The sequence below is a fragment of the Podarcis pityusensis genome (genome assembly GCF_964106645.2).
Source record: "Podarcis pityusensis genome assembly, chromosome: Z".
Lineage (NCBI taxonomy): Eukaryota > Metazoa > Chordata > Lepidosauria > Squamata > Lacertidae > Podarcis > Podarcis pityusensis.
This window is the reverse complement of record NC_138044.1, coordinates 46,613,380-46,639,827: the sequence shown is the minus strand read 5'-3', so window position 1 is coordinate 46,639,827 and position 26,448 is coordinate 46,613,380. Positions and strand designations below refer to the sequence as shown.

Below are 26,448 nucleotides of genomic sequence, written 5' to 3'. Positions count from 1 at the left end.
GGCAGCTGTAATTCTGTTTCAGTTTGAAATAAAGTATGTTTTTTAGGCATCAGCTCACAAAACACACAAAATTTGCATTTAAAGTCAACATATCTGCTCCTGCTGTATACTCCCTAAAATTGTAATGTGTGGACACAGGAAACATCTATCGGACAGCTTTGGTTCAAACTCACTATTGACTGCACTTGAGGGCAAACTCAGCAGGTATTCCTTTGCATAAGCCACCACACATGCAGGTTAGTGGTTTGTTGTTGAACTCCAGCTCCCATGACAGGTTACAGCTGCCAGCATGGCCAATCACTAGGGATGGAAGTTGTAGTCCAGCAACATTTGGAGGCCAAGAGATCCCTTGTCCAGTGTGTAAAGAATGCATCCACCTGTGCACATTAACACAATGCAAAAATATGTGTACCTAATCCCAATTTAAAGGGGAACTCAGACCCAGACCAAATATGCTGGGAAAGGTAGAAAAATGAACAGATAATTGCTCTTTAGATCCACTCTGTTACCCTAAACCAGGGGTGGGAACCTCAAACCCAAGAACTGAATGTGTCCCTTCAGACCTATGCACCCCCTGAGACTCTCACCAGGCCTGTTCTCGTGTTTTATACTAGAATGCATGGCTGAACAAAGCCTAGTCTATTGTAGGCCTGGATGGAGATGTGTAGAAATGTCTAGACTTATGAGTCTTTACAAGCTAGAAAAGGGCACATAATTTATTGCTAGGGCAGTCCCAAATATGTGGGCAATATATGACATATTGCAAAACCTGTTTTTAGTGAAGTGTGATGGCATTGATGCAAAATTGTTTTAAAGTGTTTATAGACTTGATCAACACCATTTTTTCCTAACAGGATTTCTTCCCTTGCCTTTTAAGAAACAAATTTCTCAGCTTAGCAGCAGCACATCCTACTTTGTAATGCACATGGCACATCTAATGGTCGCTTACAGCTGTTTTTAAAACAGCAGCAGGCTCTGTCTTCCTTTCTTCAGTTACCCCCTCAAAAACAGCAAGCAGTTTACAATTCCACAATAGTAGTGCTGACTACATTAAACCAGACTGGTCTCCACTGAAATTCAAGCATCAGTACTGTAGTTATTGCTAAGATTGTCTGGGTAGTCAATTTCTTGGGACTCTCCTCTGCTGCAGCACTATAGCTCAATTCTTGTCTAAGGACAGGCTGTAAATGTTGTGGAGCCACACTCATGTAAGCACTGAACCTCCAAGCTCCTCTCTACTTTCGCACCTGTAAGAAGGGGTTCAGACAAAGCATGAGCTACAAAAGGCCTTCTCTTGCCCATCACTGGAGCTTTCTTCAGAAGTTAAGCTCAGTATGAGGGATTAAAAATGTGTATGAGACCCCCCACAGACAGGGGCCTCGCCTCCTCCACCGAGCAAGATCTGATGCTCCCAAGGGTGTCTAGCAGAATATGCAATTACCAACATTCCAAATTCAGGAGAAGTTTAGAAGTCTCTTTCAGACCTCTTGGCTCATATAGGAAGGTTGAGGGTTGAATCAGCAGGGACTTATTGAGGTTAGTGCGCTCCCTAAATTTCCTCCATCCATTTGAGTTTGGCCTATGTGGCACTGTGCTTCATTCTGAAACTAGTACTCTCATTTAAAAGACAAACAACTTTGAAACAATGAAACGAGTCTTAGAAAAATGAACATTTTTATTCCAACAATGGATTTAATACAATTATCTTGATTAGTGGAACTTTAAAGTTGTCAGAATCTCCATTTTGGGGTTGGGACCTTTTTCTGGTTGACATGTCTGTTTGAACAAGGCAACTTCTTACATCTGTAACAGTAGCTCACTTGGAACCACAAGAAAGACACCCCAAGTTTTCTTCATTACCAATCTTCACACCTTTTTCAGAACCCTTTTTTTCAAAACACATGCAATTTTGTGCTTCCTGAAAATGCTCTAGAGAACGCCTGAGGCATGTTTATTTCATTTGCCTTCTAGCTCTAAACATTAATTTGCCAAGCTGTAAAAATTATCCTACATCTATCATAGAGAACACTTCAGCTTGCCTCATACCAAAGACTCAAATACAATGTTACAAGCATTTAACTTGCAGGATTTGAGCCATTTTTACAAACTTTGTTTTTAAAATTTCCAATAAACAAAACATAACATACATGGTTGAAGACTCCTGGTTGAAATCCTGCGAAGTGAAAAGTAAGCAAGGCAGAGAGCTCTTTTTTGCATTGGGTTAAAGGCTCTCTGCCTTGCTTGGGATGGGGGTGTTGAAGCCCTCTTGGCATGCCAGCTCTGGAAACCCCGGGATGCTCAAGTGTGTGGGAGTTCCACAGGCTAGAGAGTAAGTGTTTTTGCGTATATATGGAACCCCTGGAGCCAAACTCCTCCAGAAGATGTGATCATATAGTATTGTACTGCCAGAGTAGCACATTACATGCCAACAACTTTTGCTACACAGTATTTGTAAGAGGACACAAACAATCTGTATCCAGCTGTTTCTGACATTTAGGCCTCTTCCTCTTCTCTTCTATGAACATCCAATGCTCACAGCAATGACTGACACTGGCATTTAAGATCTGTCTTCCCTCTGAAACGTCTTCATTAAACACTGTAGACATATTTAAGCTGCTCAGCAGCTGCATTCTCCATGGGCATCCATTCCTCAAATGTCAGCCACAATTAACCTTGTACCTAAGATGAAAAGAGTAACATTAGCTGTGTCTCAAAAGCAAGTTATCAAAAAACTATGATTTGCTCAGGGACAGTAATGAATAGGTATGCTTTGATGCAGATAACAAACTCAAAATACAGACTGTATAAACTACTATGGTCTACAACTCAACACTTTTATCAAGTGTTATTTTACAGTCGGAAGCGGGCACATGATCCTTAAAGGATAGAAGAGGCTTCCTCTAAAAAGCCAAACCCAAACACATTAGATACTCAAGGATCCTTATTAGGTGCAATGTGACTGCTGAATCCTTATTCTGCTCACTGCTAACGTTTGTTTTTTGCAACTGTTTAGCTATGGCAGGCATAGGCAAACTTGGCCCTCCAGATGTTTTGGGACTACAACTCCCCTCATCCCTAACAGGACCGGTGGTCAGGGATGAGGGGAGTTGTAGTCCAAAACATCTAGAGGGCAGTGTTTGCCTGTACCCGAGCTGTGGCATCTGCCCACTACCTTTCCTTTTGGGTGGCGTGGGGGAGAGAGAGAGAACTGAAGTGTTGTTTTTTTTAATTCCGGCAAGCTTCCCTAGATGGATGACTATGTCTTTGCCACGGACGTCTTGCTATTTTTCTGCTGTTTTTATTTTATTTCATACATCACCTTGGGACGTATGTGGAAGGTGAAAAATAGTAATACTCCCAAGACTACTGAACAGCATGTCTGAAATCCTGGTCAAACCTTTTAACCAGTTTTCATCAGAGATTAAAGTCTACAGCTTTCTATGCCACCATTATGGGCATTCCAGGTATCAGGGCAACAAGTGAACTGAACCCTGACAGCATATTTAACTCATTTACACTGGTATTGAAGTCACCATTCCTAGCAGAGCCTCTCCAAAGCTTGAACTTGTATCAGTGGCATCTGCATATTCTTTTACCGAAATGCCATTCACAGCTTCCCTTTAAAAGAAATCTAGTTTATTCTCTCCTCTTCCTTCAGAAATTTGCAAAGGCTAGATTCCAAAACAGGGTGGTTATTTATTTACCCAAATTGAGCAGCCAAGAACTCACCACAAATTTCACTGAAGGTATCAGCAATTTAAGTTGTACATTCTATCTGCCCATCTTTAATTTGCAAAAAGTATGAAGTATTCCTAACATTGCATCCATCCACAGCTTACCTGTTGTACTATTAGAGTAGAAACCCATGTTGTCCACCAGCACTGCCATGCACCAGGTCACATCTTAAAAACAGCAGTCATCCTGCAACAATTAAAACAGGCATGAAAAATTATTCTAGCACAAACTGCCCAAGCCCCTAACCACCCCCAGAAACACAGCAAGAACCCCTGTGTTTGCCAATTAACCTGCTTCAAGCGCTAATGCTTTAAGTTTGAGAGGTGGAAGGTTCACTGGATTGGAATGAACTGGAATGGCTTATGGATTCTCATTTCCTTTCCAATGGTGCTTTTCATGGTAAATCCATAACTTGACTGGCATATGTTTTGAGGATTATAGCAGAACTTTAGTTGGAGGTCTTCAAGTCTTACTACATTTCAAGAGCATCTTTTGGACTTCCTGGCTGCACCTGGGTCATGACAACTTGCCACAGGTTCTGCTATTTGTATCAAAACTGCCCACCCGACTTAGTACAAAGAAGTCAGGCATCCAACTAAACATCAGGTTCGTATTAACGGCTTGTCTGAAATTCCCCAAGCTGGTATAGATTTTGGCTATTTAAGCCAATTTCTGATTTGTTAGCATTTTAATTTCCTACTATAGTATAGTACAAGCAGTTGTTGTTTTTTAAGTTCTTCATTGAAACATAGTGGGCAAAAAATAACCCCTCCCAACCCTTTAAAGAAATGTTTGTCTACAGTGAGTTGCTTTCTTAGTGTTGCTTTCAAAAGCTTTGTGCCATACAGTTTCATCTAAGATAAGGTTATGTTGAATTTGTAAGGCTTCGCCTAAGGCTATCCAGCAGTTTTTCCATTGGGTGCTGCTTTAAAATTTAAAAGCTTCCATTGCCATGATGTACAGCATGTCCTACCGTATTTAAGGACAGTAGTTCTGGTTTCAGTTTGACTAGACTGAAAAACTAGTTTGCTTTGCTTACCATCTTTGCTGTTTCACACGCATTTGATGCTTTAAATCTGTTGTGGAATGCTGAAAGTTGAAACTTGTTTATATGAAGCCATAAGCCTTTCAGAAGTTGGAGAGAAAGACTTCTTTGCTTATCTTATTTTCTCCATTTTGCCTTTGGAGTCAAAGATGTTCCTTTAAAAATGAGACACTACAGGATTGCAAAAATTTGAAACAGTAAGAGCAAGTACCGTTTTGCAGCTTCTTTGATGGAACTGGCCAAACCTCTTACTTACAGATCTGTAGCTTGCTTACTACAGGTTAATGTTATTTTGGGGGGTGATGTTCTTGCAAATTCCCAAATGAAATATGTAGAAAGGAACAACGTACATTCAGCATTATCCGTATGTCGTTTTGATTTAATGACTGAATGGTATCCTGAATTTTTATACAAGACTGAAGAAATTTTCTATTTTGGAGCATTGTGTGCATTTCAGCATGGAGAGGATGTTTTAACATTTTAGTTTGGCACACATCCCACCACCCTCCAAAAGCTAAAATGGGTTTGCTAGAAAGAAGGCACACGTTTGCATGTGTAGAACGATCCATGGCCATTTTAGATGGCTGCACGTTGTACGGGAAGCCTTAGGGTTGCCGGTTTCATGGATGAGGTGAGAGCGTTGCATTTCAGGGTTAACCTTTACTTTAAAAAGTTACAACACTAGTACACAGGCTAAAAATGTCATACATTAACATCTGCTTTCTGAGACAAATATTAACAATTTTGAAATGAAATTAAAACAAGTTTACTTTCTCCTCACAAAAAAACATTAAGTAATGGAGGGGAACTTAACAAGCAACAATAAAAAAGATAAAAACATATGTTTCAGTAGTCCTCTGGAGTAAGGAAAGAATTTCCACATTTCATTTGTTGGAGGAAAAAACTGATTTGGTCCAGCACTTTAAAAGGTTTCAGTATCTGCTTCGGCCTCCGCCTCTATCAGAGCGGCTCCCTCCACGGCCGCCACCTCTGGGTGCTCCGCGGCTGGAGCTGCTGTAAGAATCACGTGGAGGAGCATAACCCCTTTCCATAGAAGGGGGGAGGCCTCGGTCTTGTCTTCCCACACGATCCCGGCCACTTGAGTAGACATCACTTCTGCTGCTTGAGTAACTTTCTCGACTTCCACCATACCCATCTCGGGTGCTCCCATAATCGTCATAGCGACTGCTTCCACCATAAGATGGAGGGGGCCCTCGTGCAGGTGGAGCACTACGTGAGTTACCTGCAGGTTCAATGGTCAGGTAATAGGACAACACTATAAATCATATCACCACAACTTTACATCTGAGTTTAAAAGAATTTGTATCAATGGTGTCTGTTACTCTTTTGTATTAACTGAAAGTTTTAATATAATCTCACATGTTGGGACATTTGGCAGGGGAGTATCGGATAGTGAACGAAATAAAGGCTGTTTGAAGACGATGATATTTCTCAAGGCAGCTCTTTTTGGGATTATTCCAGAACAGCTTGCTATTTTTACAGCAGAAATTCCACCATTTTTTTTCCAGTGATAGATGCAATTCAGAACAGTTGAACTTTTGCTTCGTTAGTTTATGGGAACTGTAATTCAATCATTTTGTTAAAAATGAAGTACCGGTGTATTTTCACTGCAGTGGACAAGCCCAGAATGCCAATTCCCCACTTAAGTAGATGCAGTCTATTAAGTCAAGAGTGAGGCCTACTGAGTCCCTTAAGACCTTCAAAATAAGCACTTACCATAACTCTCATAGGAATCTCTGTATGAGCCCCCACTTGGGTGATCAGAGTAGTCCCGGTCACGCCCTCCATAGCCATCACGATCACTGTAAGAGGAATAACTGCTGGGGTTTAGCACAGGCCATCGCTAGGTGAGTTTTGCACAGAGTAAGGTAGCCCTTTCACTTATACCCTGTTCTTCCTCAAAAGAATCTTAGATTTGGTTCCCAAGTAGTTTCCCATCCAAGTGGTTTTGAGATGACCCACCCTTTAGTCCCAATACCCTGCCTGATTCAGTCTAAGTACACATAACTAAAATAATCAAAGATCTATCTATCCTTGCCTCAGTTACCCTCCCCACTATTTCCTTTGTGTCTACATAAGTCGCTTGGGGTAAGAACTAGCCAAAGCTGTTCTTTGCAGATCATCATGAATATCAGGGGTGGTAGTCAGAAGATAGATCTGGATCTATTAGTAGATCAGAAAAGATTTGTGATTCAAAATTATAGCAGCAAAATGTAGAAAGCTTGTGGCAACCATTAATGGATATGTGCGTAGAACATGAGCGCTGTTCAGTTGAACTCCTGGGCTCAAAATTCTTTAATTCCAAGTACATCATTTACACTAGGTTCCTGTTAATAGATTCCTAGGTTTTAGTTTCAAATAAAGTATATTCCAAAAGCCTGAAATCTGCCTCATCCCTGATAAACATAGATGGTGCTCTAGAAAATAATGACATATAGCTTCCCATAGACCTACATTATTCACCTTCACATGGCTCACTAGTGGCTTTAGAACTGCGTCAAGAAAGCCAACAATTGTTCATGTGAGGTATGGAGATTTGGTTTCTCTTCTGTAACGTAAGAGGGATATACATGTTCTTGTAGCACCTTAAATATAAAGATTTATTATGACATAAGCTTCCATGGACCACATTCCACTTCACCTGACACATGAAGTACTATCCTTAGTTGCAAGTAGGTATGGTAAGACTTCAAAAGTGTCTGATGGAAAGGACTGTAGTCCACCAAACCTTCTGGCATAATGAAGCTGCTCAAGGTGCCACAAGACACTTGTTATATTATTGTGCTTATTGTTTGAATCAAGTAGAAAGAGGCACACTGCAATCTGAAACATAAGCTTGACTAACTTGTTGAATGAAATATTAAAAGATTTGTTTGAGAATACACAAAAGTGAACGTTAAGTACCTGTAACCTCTTGAGGGATACTCATCACGTGAACGGGAATGACCATAGTCACGGTAGGCATAATCTCTTGGAGGTGGAGTATATTCCTTTGTGTCTCTGGAACTTGCCAATTGAACAATGAGCTTGACTAGCTTGTTAATGGAATATGAGAGATTTGTTCAACAACACACAAAATCGAACATTAGCTACCTGTAGCCTCTTGAGGGGTACTCATCACGTGAACTGGAGTGACCATAATCACGGTAGGCATAATCTCTTGGCGGTGGGGCATAATCTCTTGTGTCTCTGGAGCTTGGATAGTCCCGACTTGAATAGCTATGGAAATGAAAACTAAAGTATTTTTTCCGGTAGTGAAGTGCAGGAGCTCCTCATAACAGCTCACAGCCATACGCTCAAGCAAAGTCCTAATGCAGCAGCAGACACCCTACCACCAGTGGAGGAGACGTAGTGTAACATCTAATTAGACTTGGCTGACAAGTCATAGAATACTGAACTTCAAAAGGTGGTGTAGCCACTAGCATCTTAAACTTAGGTTACAGAAACCTGAGTTAACATCTCTGATTAGCATTTAGCTTTAAATAAGAAATACAACCAATTCTACAATTACTTGCTACAATTTAAATGGCTAGCATTAAGTACAAATTCAATTAAAATAGCCGGCCACTTTGAGTCTCCTCATTCTTCCTTTATGCAGATAACAAATTGTTCATAAACAGTAAACGCCGAAAGCCTCATTATCTCATTGATTTGCCAGAACAAATCAATTGTCTGGTTGTCCAGACAGATGGGACACGCCCAGTCCAAAAAATGTCCCAGAGATGTGCTCCCCTTACACCCTTTCCATTAAATCACTACTTCTGCAATCAAAATGCATTAAGTTCAATAATTAAGTTCCTTGATCTGAAAAATATCCAACAGGGTTTGATTTTACCTGTCTTTAGTACTGTAACCATCATCTCTTGGAGACAAATAGACATCTCTTCGTGATGGCAGTGGTTCTCTGCGTGGCGGTCCTCCATAACTGTCTCTACCGCGTGAAAGGGGTGCTTAAGTAATCAAGCAGAAAATGAAATATTTTTGGAATGAAGCCTTCTGAAAACAAGGTATTAGTAAAGAAAGTTGTTCCCACCATGAGATAAGACCACACCATACTGGATCAAACTTTTCTGTGGTGGTTTAAGTTCAATACAACCTCTATCAGCAAGATGAAGAGATAGCAAAGTCCTACATTATACTGAAAGTAAAGTTGCTTTCAGTTCTTGTAAACAGAGGCCTAGTCAAACTAAGCATACATCGACAAGGGCTGACTACTGAGTATTTAGCCCATATTCTACAATTCAAGAATCCTTTTCAAATGTGTTGCATACGACCCACATGTGGAGATATGCTGAACACCGCAGTCATCCAGCATAACTAAGGAGTGTCAATTCACACCTCGTAATCCAGCAAGGGGTATCTGCCCTAACACAGAGACACTAGCGGGGACTTGCTCCCAACTTAGCACTGCTGGAGGGTCCTGGAAGCAGCACAACTAACTTGCTATTTCTGAGTGCCAGTAAAACTCAGCACAGTTGTAAAAGCCTTTCTCCAACCACCACAAATTTGTGGATCCATGCAATGGACAATAAAAAAATACTTTATTACATTTACATGCTGTTTGGCATCGAAGTGATAAATTACCTCTGCCTCCCATTCCACTACTGCTACGAACAGGTCCAGAAGGAGCAGGTCTTTTAGGTGGTGGGCCACCGCTACGTGGGGGTGGACCCCTTTTCATCGGTAGAGGGCCTCTAGAAGAACCTAAAAGAGCAGCAATGTATCAGCTAGAGAACAGAAACAGGATTCCTCAGACAGATTTGCCTCACTGGGAGCACAATGTACTACTGTGGCAGTACCCATGATACACACAGAATATTCCTGCACTGTCCCTTCCCAGAGAGAGAATGTCATTTGGAATAGAACTGATTCTCAGCAGCTGTTTCCAATAATTTGAACTACTATGATTTTATTGTTCTATTTTAATGAACTTGTTGTTTATTTATTTGCTGCTGTGTTTGTTATTACAGGGATTGCAATACTTGTTTTTTTAATGTTACTATGAATTTTGTGACCCCCTTTGAGCTCAACATTTGTTGTGGGAAAAGTAGAAGACAAATATCAATCAAATCAAACCTTCGATTCTAAAATTTGGAGTTCAACAAAGCAGGACCATGGACTACAAAAGATTCAAATTGCTATTTACTGTTTAATCTCAAAACAGCAAATAATGCAGGACAGCTATAAACAGCAAAAATCGCTGCCAATAGCTTATACGCAAATTCTAAGAAACTCACCTTTGTTTAAGACATTAAAAAAACCAACTGTGTGGAGCAGTATAAACTGTTTCAACATCAAAAAACATCAAAACACTGATTGAAGAACAACATCAAAACACCGATTGAATAACTTTTGCCTAAGCTTGCAAAATTTCAGTGAAGGCATATCACCAATATGCTTAACATGAGATTAACCCCTGGACCAATTTCCAAAATACACCTCAATGTTTTAAGCAAGCCTACAAGTTCACTTGCTTCATCTCTATACCTGAGTACATCAAACACAAGAACAGCATTCATCCTGTGAAATAGCAGGACGGCAATCTTTTTCCAAACTTCCAAAAAGGGTAAAATAACCACCAGAAATTCATCATTTGTATTATGTCTAGAGCTGGGTGATATATTGGTAAATTATCTGAAGCGGTATCTGTTTCAGATATTTTGAGGGGCTTCTTGCCCCTCAGCCAAGCAGTTTAAGGCAATATGGGGCCTTACTTAACTGCAGGGCATTGAATATGTATCTAGGCTGTTTATTCCTCTCCTAAGGTGGAGAAAAGCAGCAGCTGAGATATATCATGATGTTTGGAATGTATCAGTATATCACAATATTTAGCTGCTGATATACAGTGGTACCTTGGGTTACAGACGCTTCAGGTTACACACTCCGCTAACCCAGAAATAGTGCTTCAGGTTAAGAACTTTGCTTCAGGACAAGAACAAAAATCGTGCTCCGGAGGCGCAGCTGCAGCAGGAGGCTCCATTAGCTAAAGTGGTGCTTCACGTTAAGAACAGTTTCAGGTTAAGAACGGACCTCCGGAACGAATTAAGTACTTAACCCGAGGTACCACTGTATAAGAATGTTGAAAACCAGGTATTGCAGTCCTAATTGTGTCTTGATTTTGAGAGGAAGCTGCATTCTCTATGCAGTGGCTTGTATGCTGCACAACTACACATGGGAAAACACACGTACCCAAATAACTCCCTCTTGAAGGAGGACCCCGTGTTCCACTTCCACCTCTTCCGCCTCTAAAACCTCTTGGAGGACCTCTGCTCCTTGGAGGGGGAGGGGGCCCACGTCTACCAGTTTCAAAGGATGGCTTGGTAGCTTGTTCAACTTTAATTGATCTTCCATCTAAAGACTGAACAAAAGAATCTAACTCAGCATTAATTGCAAATGCTTTTTGTAGGACAGAGTGCCTCAGTTCTTATCCCTGCTCTGGTTTCTGGCAAATACATTTGGTTTGGTATTATGCAGATAAAAAACCTAATTTTAAAAATGAATATATTGTTTTAACCACATTTTGTAGACCACTCAAGGATTTAACCAACCAAGGTCAACTTAAAAATTGAACACCCATATTCTACGGCTACATGCTTTCAGTATGTCAATCTTATTTGTTTACATACAATTCTTCTAGATCTTTAGTTTCCAAGTGTATTCAAACCAATTTTCAGAAGCAAAGGTTTTGCCATGATGTGCGTGTTATTAAAAAGTAAGTCTCTACAGGTATGTTCTAGAAATAACTGATTGAGCCATCACAATCAGGAAACAATGCTGTATTATTTCAGCAGTTCTTGAGATATCCAGTTTTGTTCTTAATTTAAGAGTAGCCCATAGAATGCCCATACTAGCATTCTGGAAGAAAATATGCCATCAGGCTTTATTTGTCTTAAAGCTAACCCTTAACATCCTTAAACAAATTCCCTTAGCTTCCCTAAATGCTATTACCCAAGCATTCACTCCATTATAACACATCACTGAACTTGTCTCATTAACTGAATAAAAGCAACACTGTCAACCAATCAATCCAATCACCCTCAGCTTGACACTCTGCAATTAACACATTAGTTACTACCTTTCCATTCATATCTCTGGCAGCATCCTTGGCATCTGCTGGACTCTCGAAGGTAACAAAAGCAAACCCTCTTGATTTGTTGGTTTCACGGTCTTTCATAAGGAGAACTGAAGAAAGACAAAAGTGTTACTCCACTTTCATCATAGAATGATGTATCCCAAATTGTACACAAGCCTGCTCAGAACTTCTTAGAGGACGTATAAGCTCTATCACTTCAACTGATCAAAGCTGTTAAGTTCATCAAAGCAGACCTTTAACTTAATATTATGCCCTAAAAAGGCTGCGTGCTTACCCTCTACTATATGGCCATATTTGCCAAAGACAGATTCAAGAGCCTTCTCATTAGTCTCTGTGTTCAGCCCACCAATGAACAGCTTGCCAGGACGATCTGCTTCAACCATTTTGACACAGTTTGGGATCTGGAACAACACACATTCAACTTGAAACAGGGGAGAAGCTTGTGTCCTTTGGAAATATTTGACAAAACAACAGGATAATTCCTCAGACAGCAATATGCAGATATTGAAAAATCTGATTAGGGCTTGATGGTTCTTATCAGCTTGTCCATGCCCTTAGTTGCTAAACAGAAATGGCAGCATCATTTCTGTGGTGACCAAGGCCTTGCTTAAACGCATCTAATTGAGAACAAATATTGACACTACAAACACAGTGCCCCAAAATCCAGAACAATGGCCCTTTAATTACTACCTGCAAGCAAAAGCTCTAATGCAAGAAACTGTTACAATTTTAAAAAAAGAAAAGCAAACCTAATTTAAGATAAGGAAACATTCACAGGGGAAGAAAATACAACAGCTCCCCTATGGTTTTTTAAAACTGAAAAAGGTTGAAAATGCACCACAGTGGTTACTACAAAGGGAGCTGTCTCCCACAGGGATATTTATTTATTTTGCTTTTTGAAAACTTTATTCAAATTGATTAATAACAAAAACATTCTTTTGTATGGTATGTCCAAATATACTAATAAAAATTTATTCAAACTTATACAATTCCTTTCACCATACATTCTTATTCATATACATAAGACTCCCCCCCATCACTTCCCACTGTATTTACCATTTCTTTTTTCTGTTGTACTAATAGTTGTTACTTTTTTCTTTTTATGTTATCTTATACTTCCTTACATCTTTTCGCATCCATTTGCATTATTTTTTGGTATATTACACAGAAATATCCCACAGGGATATTTAAGTAGTTCCCCCACCTGAATTTTTTTTCCCATTAAAAGGAAGGAGGGGAAACTACTTAGCCCCTTTATTGAGACAAGGAATACATTCAGAATTCTATTGAACAGTTCACTAAACAATAATGTAAACAAGTAACTTCTGAATATATTAGACCACCACTATGTTTGCTTTGCAATGTTTCTATACTCCACCATCACAACATTATTGGCTAAAGGCTCAGTGAGGAACTTTCAGGATTTAAAAAAACTCTGTTCAACAAGGTCCAACACAGTAAGCTGATTGGTACATCCAGCTGCTCCACCACTGAGCTACAGCCCTTCCCCCAAACTTGCACTTGAGGCTTTTGCTCTCCCCTCCTCCATCCTACACCTTTTAAAATTTATTTTTAGACTCTTAAGCCCAAGGACAGCGGCTGCCATCAGAGATTTATGCTTTTATAGTAGTGATTTTATAAGCCGCTCTCAGAGCCTTTCTTGGCTACAATAATAATAATAATAATAATAATAATAATAATTTATTATTTATACCCCGCCCATCTGGCTGGGCTTCCCCGGCCACTCTGGGCGGCTTCCAAAAGAATATTAAAATAGTATAATACATCAAACATTAAAAGCTTCCCGAAACAATAGAGAGGGGGGAGGGAAACTCGGAAATTAAAGAAAAGCAAGCAACTGAATATACCCAAAATGACAAAAGGCCACATTCAGGTAACCCTGCGGCCGCGCATGCGCGACGCTGAGACCGCCAAGAATAGGGGAGGGGGTGAAAGCGCATTCCATTAAGACGCAAGAAAAGAACGAGTCGCGCCTGCTCAGCCGCGGTTTCCAGCGCCCACCCGGCGCCCTCGCGCGCAATGCGCACTTCGGAGAAAGGGGAGGGGGCCACAAAGGAGGGGCTGAAGGCGATCGCAAAATGGCGGCTTTGGTGACCCTCCCTCCCTCCCAGCCCCCCTTCCCCTCCCCCTCCGGCTCACTTTCCCCTCAGGGCTGGTCCAAGGCGGCAATCGGCCCCCGCCCGCCCCTCCCTCACGGTTTAAAATGGCGCCTCCGTATGAATGAGAGGAACGGGCGTTGAGAAGGCGTGTGCGGAATTAAAAAGGAATAAACGGGAGATCGCAGAAGGCGAATCTCCCCCCACCCTCACTGCCGCCGGTGTAAGCAAGCGGTGTGTGTAGGGGGTGGACAGTAAAGCGCGGGCGATTCGAAAGGCGTGCGCGCGTGCGCTTCTCTCTCGCCCCCCCCCCACCCGCGCGAGCTTACCTCCAAACCGCCAGTAGATCAGCAACGACGCACTGAGAAGGAACAAAGGAGCCGAGGGCCTTTATATATCTGACGTCAGCACATTCGTCTCGAGGCCAGAAAGCCCGGATGTAGGCGTGAAAAGAAGGGGGCGGGGCAAGCAGGGACACACCAGGCAAGAGAGGCGTGGCCTTTTCAGATAGGAGGAGGGCCGCTTGCTCTGGCGAAAAGTTGGTGGGTGGGTGTGTTGCAGCTTGCTCTGGAGAACTGTTGGGGTGTGTGCATAAGAAAGAAAGAAAGAAAGAAAGAAAGAAAGAAAGAAAGAAAGAAAGAGGGCTCAATCAGCACAAGAATACAGTATGTTGTCATAAGAGAAGCCCTGATCAGAGAGGGGAGTTAATAAATGAACCTCTCAGTGTTGCGTATTTCTATGCTAACAAAGAATGCATCTTTTTACTTGTATCTTTTACTTCTGTATCGCTGTAATCCCACTAAAGAACGTAGCTGAGGAATGCAACTGTGGACTCTATCAAATGTATTGCCCTTTTGTATCTTTCTAAAAGGTGTTTTCTTACACTAGGAGATGTAACTAGAATAGAAAAATGTAACTGGAAGAATGTAGCCAAAATATTTTCTATTCTGTCTGACTTTCCATTGCCGTATACTTGATCTGTCAATATTCTGCCGTTCACAAACTGTCACAAACTGTTCACAAACTGTTCACAAACTGGCACCACAGCGCCACCTACTGGGTCTACAAATGACATCGTGAATACACACAAAATGCAACATAAAATCAGTTTAATTAATAAAAGTATGCAGAGCAGAACTTCACACCAGCACAGATAATCATGCAGAAACAGGACTTCACATATGCACACCCCTTGGACTTATGCCCAGGTCTACAAACGGACAACATTTTCCTTGACTATGACACTGTAGACTGCGGGGGCAAGTCAAACATGGATTGAATGGGGGAATTTGACTACTGTCAGCCTGAGTTACGAGCCTTGCTCAGACACTCACTGACACCCCAGCTCCAAGGAACTCAATATTGGGAACTTTTTATATGAGACAGACATTACATCCGCCTGGGTACTGCCATTTTTACCCTGGATAATCAACAAAATTGCCTGCGATGTACGAAATGTAGCTACTTCCTTTACAGCCAAGGGGAAGTTACCAAGCACCCAAACTGGACAGAGGTGGACAATGCGGGAGCTGTTTACATCTACACAGATTCCAACCACCCCCCAGAGAACTTAATTTTGGGGTTCCAATGCCTTTGAATGGACTCTCAGCCCCAGAAAACCCACCTACAAGGACTTTTCCTACGGCAATTTTGTTGCCTCTGGGACATTGGAGTAACCAACGACTGGGAAGGGCCAGAATACCTGGAAGGCTGGCTTCACTCTGCAGGGGCTGCACAAAACTCCGAGTGGACCACAGCGGGCCTCAGAGGTGCGGGGGGTTGCCAAGGACATGAGACTTCTGAAAACCAATGACCCTCTGCATCCCCTAGGCACTGCACCGAGGCACTTTGGCCCAACCCCTTTGTACCCGGAGCAAGATCTTCTTTGCTCCTGGGACCAGGAGGAAATATTCAAATGTGGAGCAAGGTGGCCAGAGAAGCTGCCTACCCCAACTGTTGTATCTCCACGCACACACCAAGTCACCAGAGGCAAGGCCTGCCCTTGGTAGCAGTGGCTGTGACCTTGGACAAATACTCCACTGGGGACATCACTTCCTGGAACCTGACAGCCCTGAACCTTACCCATCAATACCTATACTTGATGGGACCCACAAAAGGGCCCCTCTGCCACCTCTTCACAGGGGAAGGAACCCCTGTTGGGAAAAGCACCTGTGACATAAACCTTGACATCTTGATCACAGGGCAAGTGACTGTCTCTAACATCACTCAGTCTAGGACTTACGCAGACCTCACCAGTGCATTGAAGGAGGCCATGGGCCAACTGGCAGCCAGATTACCCCAACGCTATGCTTCTCCAAGCCTTTGCTTCCAGAAGTGAGCAATAAGGGGGAAAGAGTCCCAGTACCCTAAGGGGGGAAAAGGAGGCATAGATGAAAGGTGGATAAAATAAATTTGACTGTGGGACTTAAGGCAATGTGTCGAATGCCCAGGAAACTCAGCGTACCCGAGAGAGGTCTGGAACTTTGTACAGTGGTACCTCAGGTTACATACGCTTCAGGTTACATACGCTTCAGGTTACACGCTCCGCTAACCCAGAAATAGTGCTTCAGGTTAAGAACTTTGCTTCAGGATGAGAACAGAAATCGTGCTCTGGCGGCGCGGCGGCGGCAGCAGCAGCGGGAGGTCCCATTAGCTAAAGTGGTGCTTCAGGTTAAGAACAGTTTCAGGTTAAGTACGGACCTCCGGAACGAATTAAGTACGCAGCCAGAGGTACCACTGTATCCCTGCTGAGGAGTTTTCGGAATATCACTTTGGGCAACGGTTTACCCTCTCTCTATACCATTGTTGAAAACATTGTAAAGACCGTACTGAAGGTACTGAACCAGTAAATGTGCGACGTGCATCGCCCCACCCCCACTGCCTCAGTCAGAGGTTGTAAATGAAAACTGAATAAGAGGCTGAAGATTGAAGAAGAACTTAGAGGGGGAGTTGCTCAATGTCTTTTTATTTTTTAAGAAAGAAAGGATCTCTCCAGGACTTGGAAGAGACAAACTACCGGGGGATATATGGGGTTAGATGCAGTCAGATTGTAACCTGAAAATTAGTGATTATTATGTATGTTCTTGGGTATTTAATTATGTGTAGCATTTTCTAAGTGGGGAGATTCAACATAAGGAAACCATCTAGATAAGGAGGAAGGAACATTTTAAAAAGGTACTTAAGAGGTCAGAGACGTCCGCTGGTGGAAGGGGGAATAGCAGCTAAGAGAACAAGTTTATTGAGTTTATTGGCTAACAAGGTAACATACGACCCCTAGTGGGGATATATGAAACAACATTTAAAAAAAAACCACCAACCTAAAGGAAACATGAAACATAAAAGATTAAAAGTATTAAAACAACAAAATTATGAATCATCAAACAAAACTGGGAAACTGCTGGCTTGGCAATTAAGGAAAAAACAAAGCCAAAATATTATAAATAAAATAAAAGACAATTTACTGAAGCGTCTTAACCTGAAGCGTATGTAACCCGAGGTACCACTGTATTAGAAACTGCAGTACTACAAAATAATATAAAAACATTGTCTAAAACTTATGAGTTTCTACTAGAATGGCACACAAAAGATGAAGAAATTAAGGATGTTATGACCAAATGGGCAATGGATATAGGACATAATACTAAATATGAAAAATGGTCAAAATTATGGAATACAGGGTTAAAATTCACAGCATGTACACCATTAAAAGAAAATCTGTTAAAAATGATGTATATGTGGTACCTCACTCCAACCAAACTAACAAGGATGTATAAAAAAGGAAGTAAAAATTGTTGGAAATGTGGGGTGAAAGAAGGCGGGGTTTTTTCACATGTGGTGGTTATGCGACAAGGTGAAAATGTACTGGGATAACATCTATAACAAATTAAAGAAGATCTTCAGATACACATTTCAGAAAAAACTGGAAGCATTCTTGTTAGGTATGGTTGGAAAGGATATTGCAAAGAGTGATCAGAAATTGTTATTATATGCAACAACAACAGCGAGATTATTGCTAGCACAGGTTTGGAAACAACAGCAATTGCCAACAGTGGAAGATTGGCAACAGAAGGTAACGGAGTCCACAGAAACAGCTAAATTAACTGGGAAAATTCGACAACAGGGCGATGAAACTTTTCAAAAAGAATGGAATAAATTTATAGTGTACATAGGAAAGATTTGTATGAAATAGAAAAACCAGCAGAATAGAAATAAACCTCATAATGTGTAACACAAATATTTTTATTGGAACACAAAAAGTACAATGTAATCAATATAACCAAATGTATTTACAAATAGTATATGGATGTTGTTGTTGTTGTTTAGTCGTTTAGTCGTGTCCAACTCTTCGTGACCCCATGGACCAGAGCACGCCAGGCACTCCTGTCTTCCACTGCCTCCCACAGTTTGGTCAGGCTCATGTTTGTAGCTTCGAGAACACTATCCATCCATCTCGTCCTCTGTCATCCCCTTCTCCTTGTGCCCTCCATCTTTCCCAACATCAGGGTCTTTTCCAGGGAGTCTTCTCTTCTCATGAGGTGGCCAAAGTATTGGAGCCTCAACTTCATGATCTGTCCTTCCAGTGAGCACTCAGGGCTGATTTCCTTAAGAATGGATATGGTGTTTTTTTTTAATAAATAATATTTATTACTTTTCCAAAAAATTTAAACACTAAAAGAAAAGAAAAAACACATACAATACAATACATTAAACTAACAAAACAATGCAACAACAATAAAATAAATCAAATTTCATTCAATATCTTATATTTCATTCACTTATTTCCAGCGACTTCCTCACACCTCCCTTTTTGTATTCCACTTCTATTATTTGTTTCAGCAATTCCTTTCCATCTTACTCTGTTTTCTGTTCTATAATTATCTTAACACATTCTTGCCATACTTTCCCTTTAATTTTCTATTAATCTATTTATACTTAATTCCTTATGACATTTCTACTAAAGCCATGTAATTTCATTCCAACATTTTTCTAACATTCCTTAATTTTACAATATTTCTATAAATAGTCTTTAAACTTTTCCCAATCTTCTTCCACCGACTCTTCACCCTGGTCTCGGATCTTGCCAGTCATTTCCGCCAATAGTCCATCAACTTCGTCTGCCATTGTCCAACACTTCAGTGTTTTCAAGAAGCAACCATTCTCTCAACCAGCAAAAGGCAGATGGTTCACAACGAAGTTTAAAGGTCTGGCAGGGCAGGTCCACCTCCTTCTTTAGCATCCATCAATATCTTAAGTTTGACTCGAGGCTTCCTGCCCTGCCAAACAACTCTAGGAGCAACCCTCTGCCACCTCCTGAGACCCTCCATCCCATCCAGAACTTGCAATGTTTGAAACAAAAGGAACATCCCCAGCAACACAGCAGCCCTCATCCCCACCACAATAACTCGGCCCAACAGTAACAACTTCTGATTTGTCCGTATTTCCAAATCCCCCTTCTCTTCAATCCAACATCCTTCACAGTTGTCCTTAAGCAGATTCACATTTTTGGCGGTCATACTAACCCCCAAATACCTCTCTTTCTCAACCAATGTTAGTCCTGTCGCCTCCTGAAACTCTGTCAGGCTTTCCTTTTCCAATTCAGATAGGGCTCTGGTCCTCAAATTCATCCATTCTTCAAGTTCAATCATAACGAATGTCAGCTTATGTTTATCAAGTTGTCTTTGTATGGATGGGACTCTCCTCTCCAGTTGTATTACTTTAGATTCAGCAGCAAGGTTTTTTTCCCCTGACTTCATCTGCTGTTTGCCGTTTCAGAGTAGATTCCTGTATCAGTTTCTGAGTGGTTTCTGAATTGGTATTCACCTTTTGTCCCAAGTTGTTTAAACTTTCTACAATTAAATCAGTTTCAATATTTGCAACATCCAATTTCACATTTATCGCATCTGTTTTCTTATGGAGTTGTTCCAGCGAATCGTTTATTTTCAATAATGCAGCCACTAAGGCCTCCTCTGTCGACATCCTGTCTGTATTTTCCTTTCCGTTTGCCATAACACTTAAGAGATTCAAGGTCAGTTCCAAAATCTCACACTTTTTTTTATCTTGCAGCTGGAAATTGGAAATTCCCCTAGCCCAGCTCCTATAAAGTAACCAATTTCAAAAGCTTCCACTAGGGGAAAACAGATTGTATTTGTATCGGTCAATATGTCCTCTTTTAAACACAGTTTCAATAATCCGTAGTTAGTTTCAATTTTTAGTTACTTTCCTCCTTTTTTAAAAACAACCGGAAACAGTAGAAACAATGTATTTCTCTTATTTAACTAGCTGTCAATGAACGTTCTAAACGCTGTCAATGAACATTCCAAAAAAAAGGGGGGGAAAACGTCAGTCTTACTAGCAGCCCGTTTCCAGGGTCAGAGCGGCGGTATTTTAAGCCTCTTCGCTCTCTCCCGCAGGCATACTCAGTCCGCAACTTCCCCCTCTCTTCTCCTGCCTCCAAGAGGGGGTTTAATGTTCTTTACCGTTGGAAATTTGATCTTTTACAAGAGACCTTCCAGGACTCCAGCTTGCAACTTCATTGCCTCAGTCTATTTACAAAAAGGGAAGGCGGACTTCCTGTTTTGAACCCCCCTGTTACGATACCAAATTAAGCTTTTAGGGATCCAATTATTCCGTTTTCAGCATTCTTCCGTTTCAGCTCTACTCACGGGTAATTCCTTTAAAGTCAAATTGTCCACAGGAAAAGGTCAGCGCTCTCCGGCAACAGCTATGCGGCTTCGCTCCGTGGAAGAAGCAGACGATTCGATGCACCATGCCGCTCACCCCACGTCTCTCCGGAGCACCAAAAACCGGGGTTCCCCGTGAGTGGGGGAGGCGCAAAAGGTGCCCACCGAATCCCACGTTCACAGGCTTCTCCCGCCTGTGATTTTAACGGGTCTCCGCCTTCGCCGTGGCAGCCAGACCCAGATTTCCACGGAGCAGATTCCTCCCGGTCAGAGGAATTCTGCCATTGCTGGAGGCGCCTCCCCCGGAAGTCAAGAATGGATACGTTTGATCTTCTTGCAGTCCATGGGACTCTCAAGAGTCTCCTCCAGCACCATAATTCAAAAGCATCAATTCTTCGGCAATCAGCCTACATGAATGAGCGGGAAAACTAACGGACATAAAACATGAAGGGTTGTTGGACTATAATTTACAGGATTGGTTACCAAACTAGGCTGGCTCAGGCAACTCCTTAAATGGATCTTATTTACTGTAGTTGTGGTTGTACTATGTATATTGCTGTTTTGTTGTGCTGCACACTGTCTAAATCAGGCATAGGCAAACTCAGCCCTCCAGGTGTTTTTTGAGACTACAATTCCCATCATCCCTGACCACTGGTCCGGTTAGCTAGGGATGATCGGAGTTGTAGTCCCAAAACATCTGGAGGGCTGAGTTTGCCTTTGCCTGGTCTAAATCCATGTTGCACTCTCTTGTGCTGTACTGCCCAGCACCCCGGTTGTAGTGCCTTACCCTTTAGAGCTTACTCCCGTTCCCCGACCGCAGCCACCTTCCTTGAATATGTGCAGATGCAACACCTGGGTGAGGGAGAATATGTGATTAGAGAACTTTAGTGGTGCGGAGAAAGGATTTGCGGTTCTTTCAGAACCTTAAGCAAATCTATCTCCGAAAGGGGAGCTGTTACGGAATTGCTGGCGGGGGGGGGGGCACACAAGCGAGAGCCCAGTTCCGTTTCGGGTCTTACCATATCCAGAAAACCCTCCACACACACTTAGGGCATGAGACAATTTGCTCAAGAAAGCCCTTTACATAGATCGTCGCACCAAGCATAACATATATTTTGTTAATAAAGACTCGGCTTCCTTCTTATACTTGAAACCTGTACCAATACAAAGGCTTGTGAATGAACTCTGTATTTGCATGTTACCACATGAGGACCAATGAGGAGTGTTGAAATTTGACAGTCAGCCAATAGCGTGTAAGCAAATAGCGGCCTCTACTGGACAGACTCGTTTCCCTCATAAGCTGCCTTTCTCTTACCATTCTGCAAGGTAGCTCACCTCGAGCTTTTGCCCGCTTGATTAAACAGCTGAGTGGCCGCCTGCTGCAAGAACAATGGACTTATTATATTAAAAACCCATTACCTGGTTTCGATAGCTCAAAAACTGTTACATTGTTAGGCAATGAAAGGTCTATAGGCAATGAGACAGTTCAACGCATCATCAGAGATCTACAGCCTCTCCTAGACAATGACAGTTCTCTTTCTCAAGCTCTGGGAGGAAGACCTTCCATTGCTTACAGACAGCCACCCAATCTTAAACAACTCCTCACCCACAATAATACAACAACCAGACTTAACACGAACACTGGTACCAGAGCCTGTAATAAACCCAGAGCCAACTTTGCTGCCATCACTGGCCCCAACAACATCAAACATACCATCTCAGGACTATTTAATCGCTCATCTTCTAACATTGTGTATGTCATCAAATGCCAGCAGTGCCCTTCAGCTCTCTATATTGGACAAACAGGACAAATCCTACGCCAAAGGGTAAATGGACATAAATCTGACATCAGGAATTACAAGACAGAGAAACCAGTAGGAGAACACTTCAATCTCCCAGGACATTCTATACAAGATCTCAAAGTAGCTGTCTTATTACAAAAATAAATAAATTCAGGAATAGACTGGAAAGAGAAGTTGCTGAATTGCAACTTATTACCAAACTTAAAACCATGGAGAGACCTGGTCTGAATACAGACATTGGATTCTTATCTCATTATACATATATACATATACATTATACATATATAAAGCTATTTTTAGCCATCTCACCCCTTGCTTTTTCCTGTAAGACCAATTGCAGACGTTAACAGTCGTCAACAGGTTTACCACACCTATCAGCCAATCACCCATTCCCACCACCCTTCTGAATAATACCCCTCCCCACCCTCTCACTATATATAAGGGTCTGGTGACTTCTGTTTCAGTGTATCTGAAGAAGTGTGCATGCACACGAAAGCTCATACCAATAATAAACTTACCGTATTTTTCGCTCTATAACACGCACCAGACCATAACACGCACGTAGTTTTTAGAGGAGGAAAACAAGGAAAAAAAATATTCTAAATGAAATAGTGGATATATGATTTTTGTGGTTCATGCTGTGGCCACAGACATGTGATCTGACAGTGAGTTTGGAGTAGCCCAATGCAAAAATCCTGAGGATCCATGTGGATCCATGCTTTGTAACCACGGAGGAGGGAAGGAAGGGGAACCATGGATCCTCTGCTCACGACTGCAGCAGATCCCCACCACCACCCGCGTGCATTCGCTCCATAACACGCACAGACATTTCCCCTTACTTTCTAGGAGGAAAAAAGTGAGTGTTATGGTGCAAAAAATACGGTAGTTGGTCTCTAAGGTGCTACTGGAAGGAATCCATCCCCTTGATCATTTGCGTTGCCCTTTTCTGAGCCTTTTCCAGCTCTACAATATCCTTTCTGAGGTGAGGCAACCAGAACCATAACAGTTCTGTGCAGAACTATGCAGTTACACCAGAGGTTTTCTACCTTCTTTGAGTCCACAGCTCCCTTGACCAACTACATTCTTTCTGCAGCACCCCTGTGGGGCTCAGGAGCCCAGTTCTGTCACCCCTTGCCTGAAGAGCTGGCAGCCTCTCACCTTTTATCGAACACCCTCCCTTGTGGAGCCTTGTCTCCTCTCCCCTCTCCTTGGGAGTCCTCTGGGCAGCTGCTGCTGCCACCCTGGTCTCTGAGCTGCCCCCTCCCCCAAGAGAGGTGTCCCCAGCGATCTGGGACTTGTCTGTCCATTCCCAACAGCAAGGGCTGGTGGACTAGCTGGCTTGGCTCCCTCGCCTGCTTGCTTACTCCAAGGCCACCTCAGCTCCTGGCAACCAGCACCCCCTGGTCAGCCCCAGAGACACCATTCACCTGCGGAACCTGTAGCCAGGGCTGCTGCAATAAACAGCTGTGCAAGCCTTTGGGAAGCAGAGATGTGAGAGGGCATCAGAGGAGGGAGCGAAGGAAAGAGGGACAAAGACTAGTGTTGCCCACAGCACCCCTGACCATCCTTCAAGGTGCCCCAGGGTGCCACGGCACACTGGTTGAAAACCACTGAGTTACACCATAGTTTTGTATGGAGGAGGAAGCTGAAACTCCTCTCCCCTAAGTAAGACGACAGGATGATGGGGGCTAGTTGAGACCAGATTGAAATTAATGGGGAATTGCCCCATTTTCCTTAATGGACTAGTCTTCACTGGCTGGCAGGAATAGAACTGTAGAGTTAGAAGAGGCCAATTTAGTTCAGGGATCGGAAAGGTTTACCGGCCATGGGCCAGATTACTCCCACGGAGATTGTCCGTGGGCCGGACTGGCGCAGTGAGATGCCGGAAATCACATATGTGCAGAAGTGATTTTCGGTGCCTGGACATTCACAGACGCGATTTTCAGTACCTGCATGTGCGTAGATGCGATTTCCTGCGCCGCTCGGTGAGTTTAGCGCAGCATGCAGGGGACTCGCCAAGTGGGTGGCTCGGTTCGGGGGCGGTTTGGGGGCCGGTAAAACAGTCTTCGTGGGCCACATCCGTCCCATGGGCCGCACGTTGCCGACCTCTGATCTAGTTCATCTAGTCCAACTAGATGTTTGCATTTATAAGTACATGTGGCATGTAGTGAGAAACCTGCAAGCAGGATCCGAGCACAAAGTACTATCCTGTCCAGTAGTTACCAGCAACTGATATTGAGAATCACCATCCAGAGTAAAGCTGTGGTCTGATATCCATTTACTAAGGAGTAAGCCCAAACTGAATGGGATTTGCTGCTTAGTAGACATGACTAGGATTGCAGTACCTCAAATTCATTTTAGCATCTTAATAACATCCACATCACCAGATGCCTCGAGTTGGTTCCTAATTCTTAATTTCATACAGCCCAGTCTTGTGAATCCTTAGGTCCGTACTCACAAAGGATAAGGCTACCAATTTCTACCAGCCATGAAGGCTATTGAAATATACTCAGAGTCGCAAAGTGATTTCATGCTCTTTATTCAGCTCATAGTGGTGAGGAGGAATGAATGCCAGTCCCCTCAAAGTATCTGCTTTATATACATTATTTACACAATGGGCTGCACATGATTGGCTAATTCTGGAATTCTACTGTAAGCCAATCAGGTTGTGGATTCACTTATATCTGGAGCATGATTGGGTGGTTCCTGCCAACCAATCATACTGCTGCATTGTTCCAGGACCAATCAGACTGTTACATTCTGAATCCTATTGTTCTAGGACCAATCAGACTGCTGCAATTTGGATCCTATTGTTCTAGGACCAATCAGACTGCTGCAGTTTGGATCCTATTCAACTCAGTACATAACAGCTATGCTCTGCCTCCATTGTTGGAAGCAGTATGCCTCTGAATGCCTGCTGCTGGGCATCAGTGTTAGCAGATCTTGCAGGTTGGGTGAACTGGATTGAGAAGATTGCTTACTCTGGAATTCAAAGGATTTATTCACGCAGAAACTATTTGCAGGATGAGTGGAGATGAGAGAGAGATGGCAGACATCTTGCCTCAACAAACTTGGAGAGAACAACAAACAATAAATGGGTCCACTTTTTGGGGTGGTATTCACTTAAACGAAGCAAAGACTACAAACAAATGCTGGCTAGATTGCAAGACAAACAGTGCCCTTGTGGGGCTTCGAGTAGCACATGTGTAAACTGGAATGTGTTTGCTTTTCTTCAACACTCACAAGTGTGTGTGTGCTTGTGTGTGGCAAGATGCAGTCCAAATAAGATTGATTTTAATTGTGGTGTGGGAAAGTTTTAAACAAATACTTAACTTTCTCATTATGAGACTGCACATGTCTCTGGGGGTAAGCCCAACTGAGTGCAGTGGCACTTGCTTCTAGGTAAACATGTGATGTGCCTTTTTTTGGCTAGATAATGTCATGTCTAGGCATTTGCTGGTGAGAAGCTCATAAGAACCTAAGATGAGCCTTCTGGATCAGGCCAATGGCCTATCTAGCCCAGCATTCTCTTCTCATAGTGGCCAACTAGGTGCCCTTTATGGGAAACCAGGCAAGATGGGACCTGAGCACAAGAGCACTCAGTGGCAGAGCATAGCCTCCATCATGACTAGTAGCTCCTTTTGGTAAGAGGACTGACTGCCCACCTAGAAATTATTTTATTAACTAAGAGTTATACAGTGGTACCTTGGGTTACATATGCTTCAGGTTACATATGCTTCAGGTTACAGACTCCGCTAACCCAGAAATAGTACCTTGGGTTAAGAACTTTGCTTCAGGATGAGAACAGAAATTGCACGGTGGCAGCGCGAGGCCCCATTAGCTAAAGTGGTACCTCAGGTTAAGAACGGTTTCAGGTTAAGAACAGACCTCCGGAACAAATTAAGTACTTAACCCGAGGTACTACTGTAAAAGGCAGCAGGTATGTTATAAACCA

General features: G+C 42.4%; 1 protein-coding gene across 7 annotated transcripts; it reads right to left on the bottom strand.

Moving 5' to 3' along the window:
• Nucleotides 1-1,657: 1,657 nt before the first annotated feature.
• On the bottom strand, nt 1,658-14,479 carry RBMX (RNA binding motif protein X-linked). Of its 7 annotated transcripts, none has more exons than XM_080990099.1 (11): nt 14,341-14,479; nt 12,169-12,295; nt 11,877-11,983; nt 10,991-11,159; nt 9,386-9,505; nt 8,637-8,751; nt 7,895-8,020; nt 7,706-7,807; nt 6,518-6,618; nt 3,840-6,023; nt 1,658-2,679 (listed from the first exon to the last, which is right to left on the bottom strand). In XM_080990099.1, the coding sequence occupies exons 2-10, from the start codon at nt 12,275-12,277 to the stop codon at nt 5,713-5,715; spliced, it is 1,260 nt and encodes a 419-aa protein (XP_080846225.1). In that variant the 5' UTR covers nt 12,278-12,295; nt 14,341-14,479; the 3' UTR covers nt 1,658-2,679; nt 3,840-5,712. The 7 variants fall into 7 exon arrangements, with proteins under 7 accessions (XP_080846225.1, XP_080846228.1, XP_080846227.1 ...); XM_080990102.1 differs by having other exon boundaries at nt 6,518-6,603; XM_080990101.1 differs by having other exon boundaries at nt 7,706-7,801.
• Nucleotides 14,480-26,448: the final 11,969 nt, after the last annotated feature.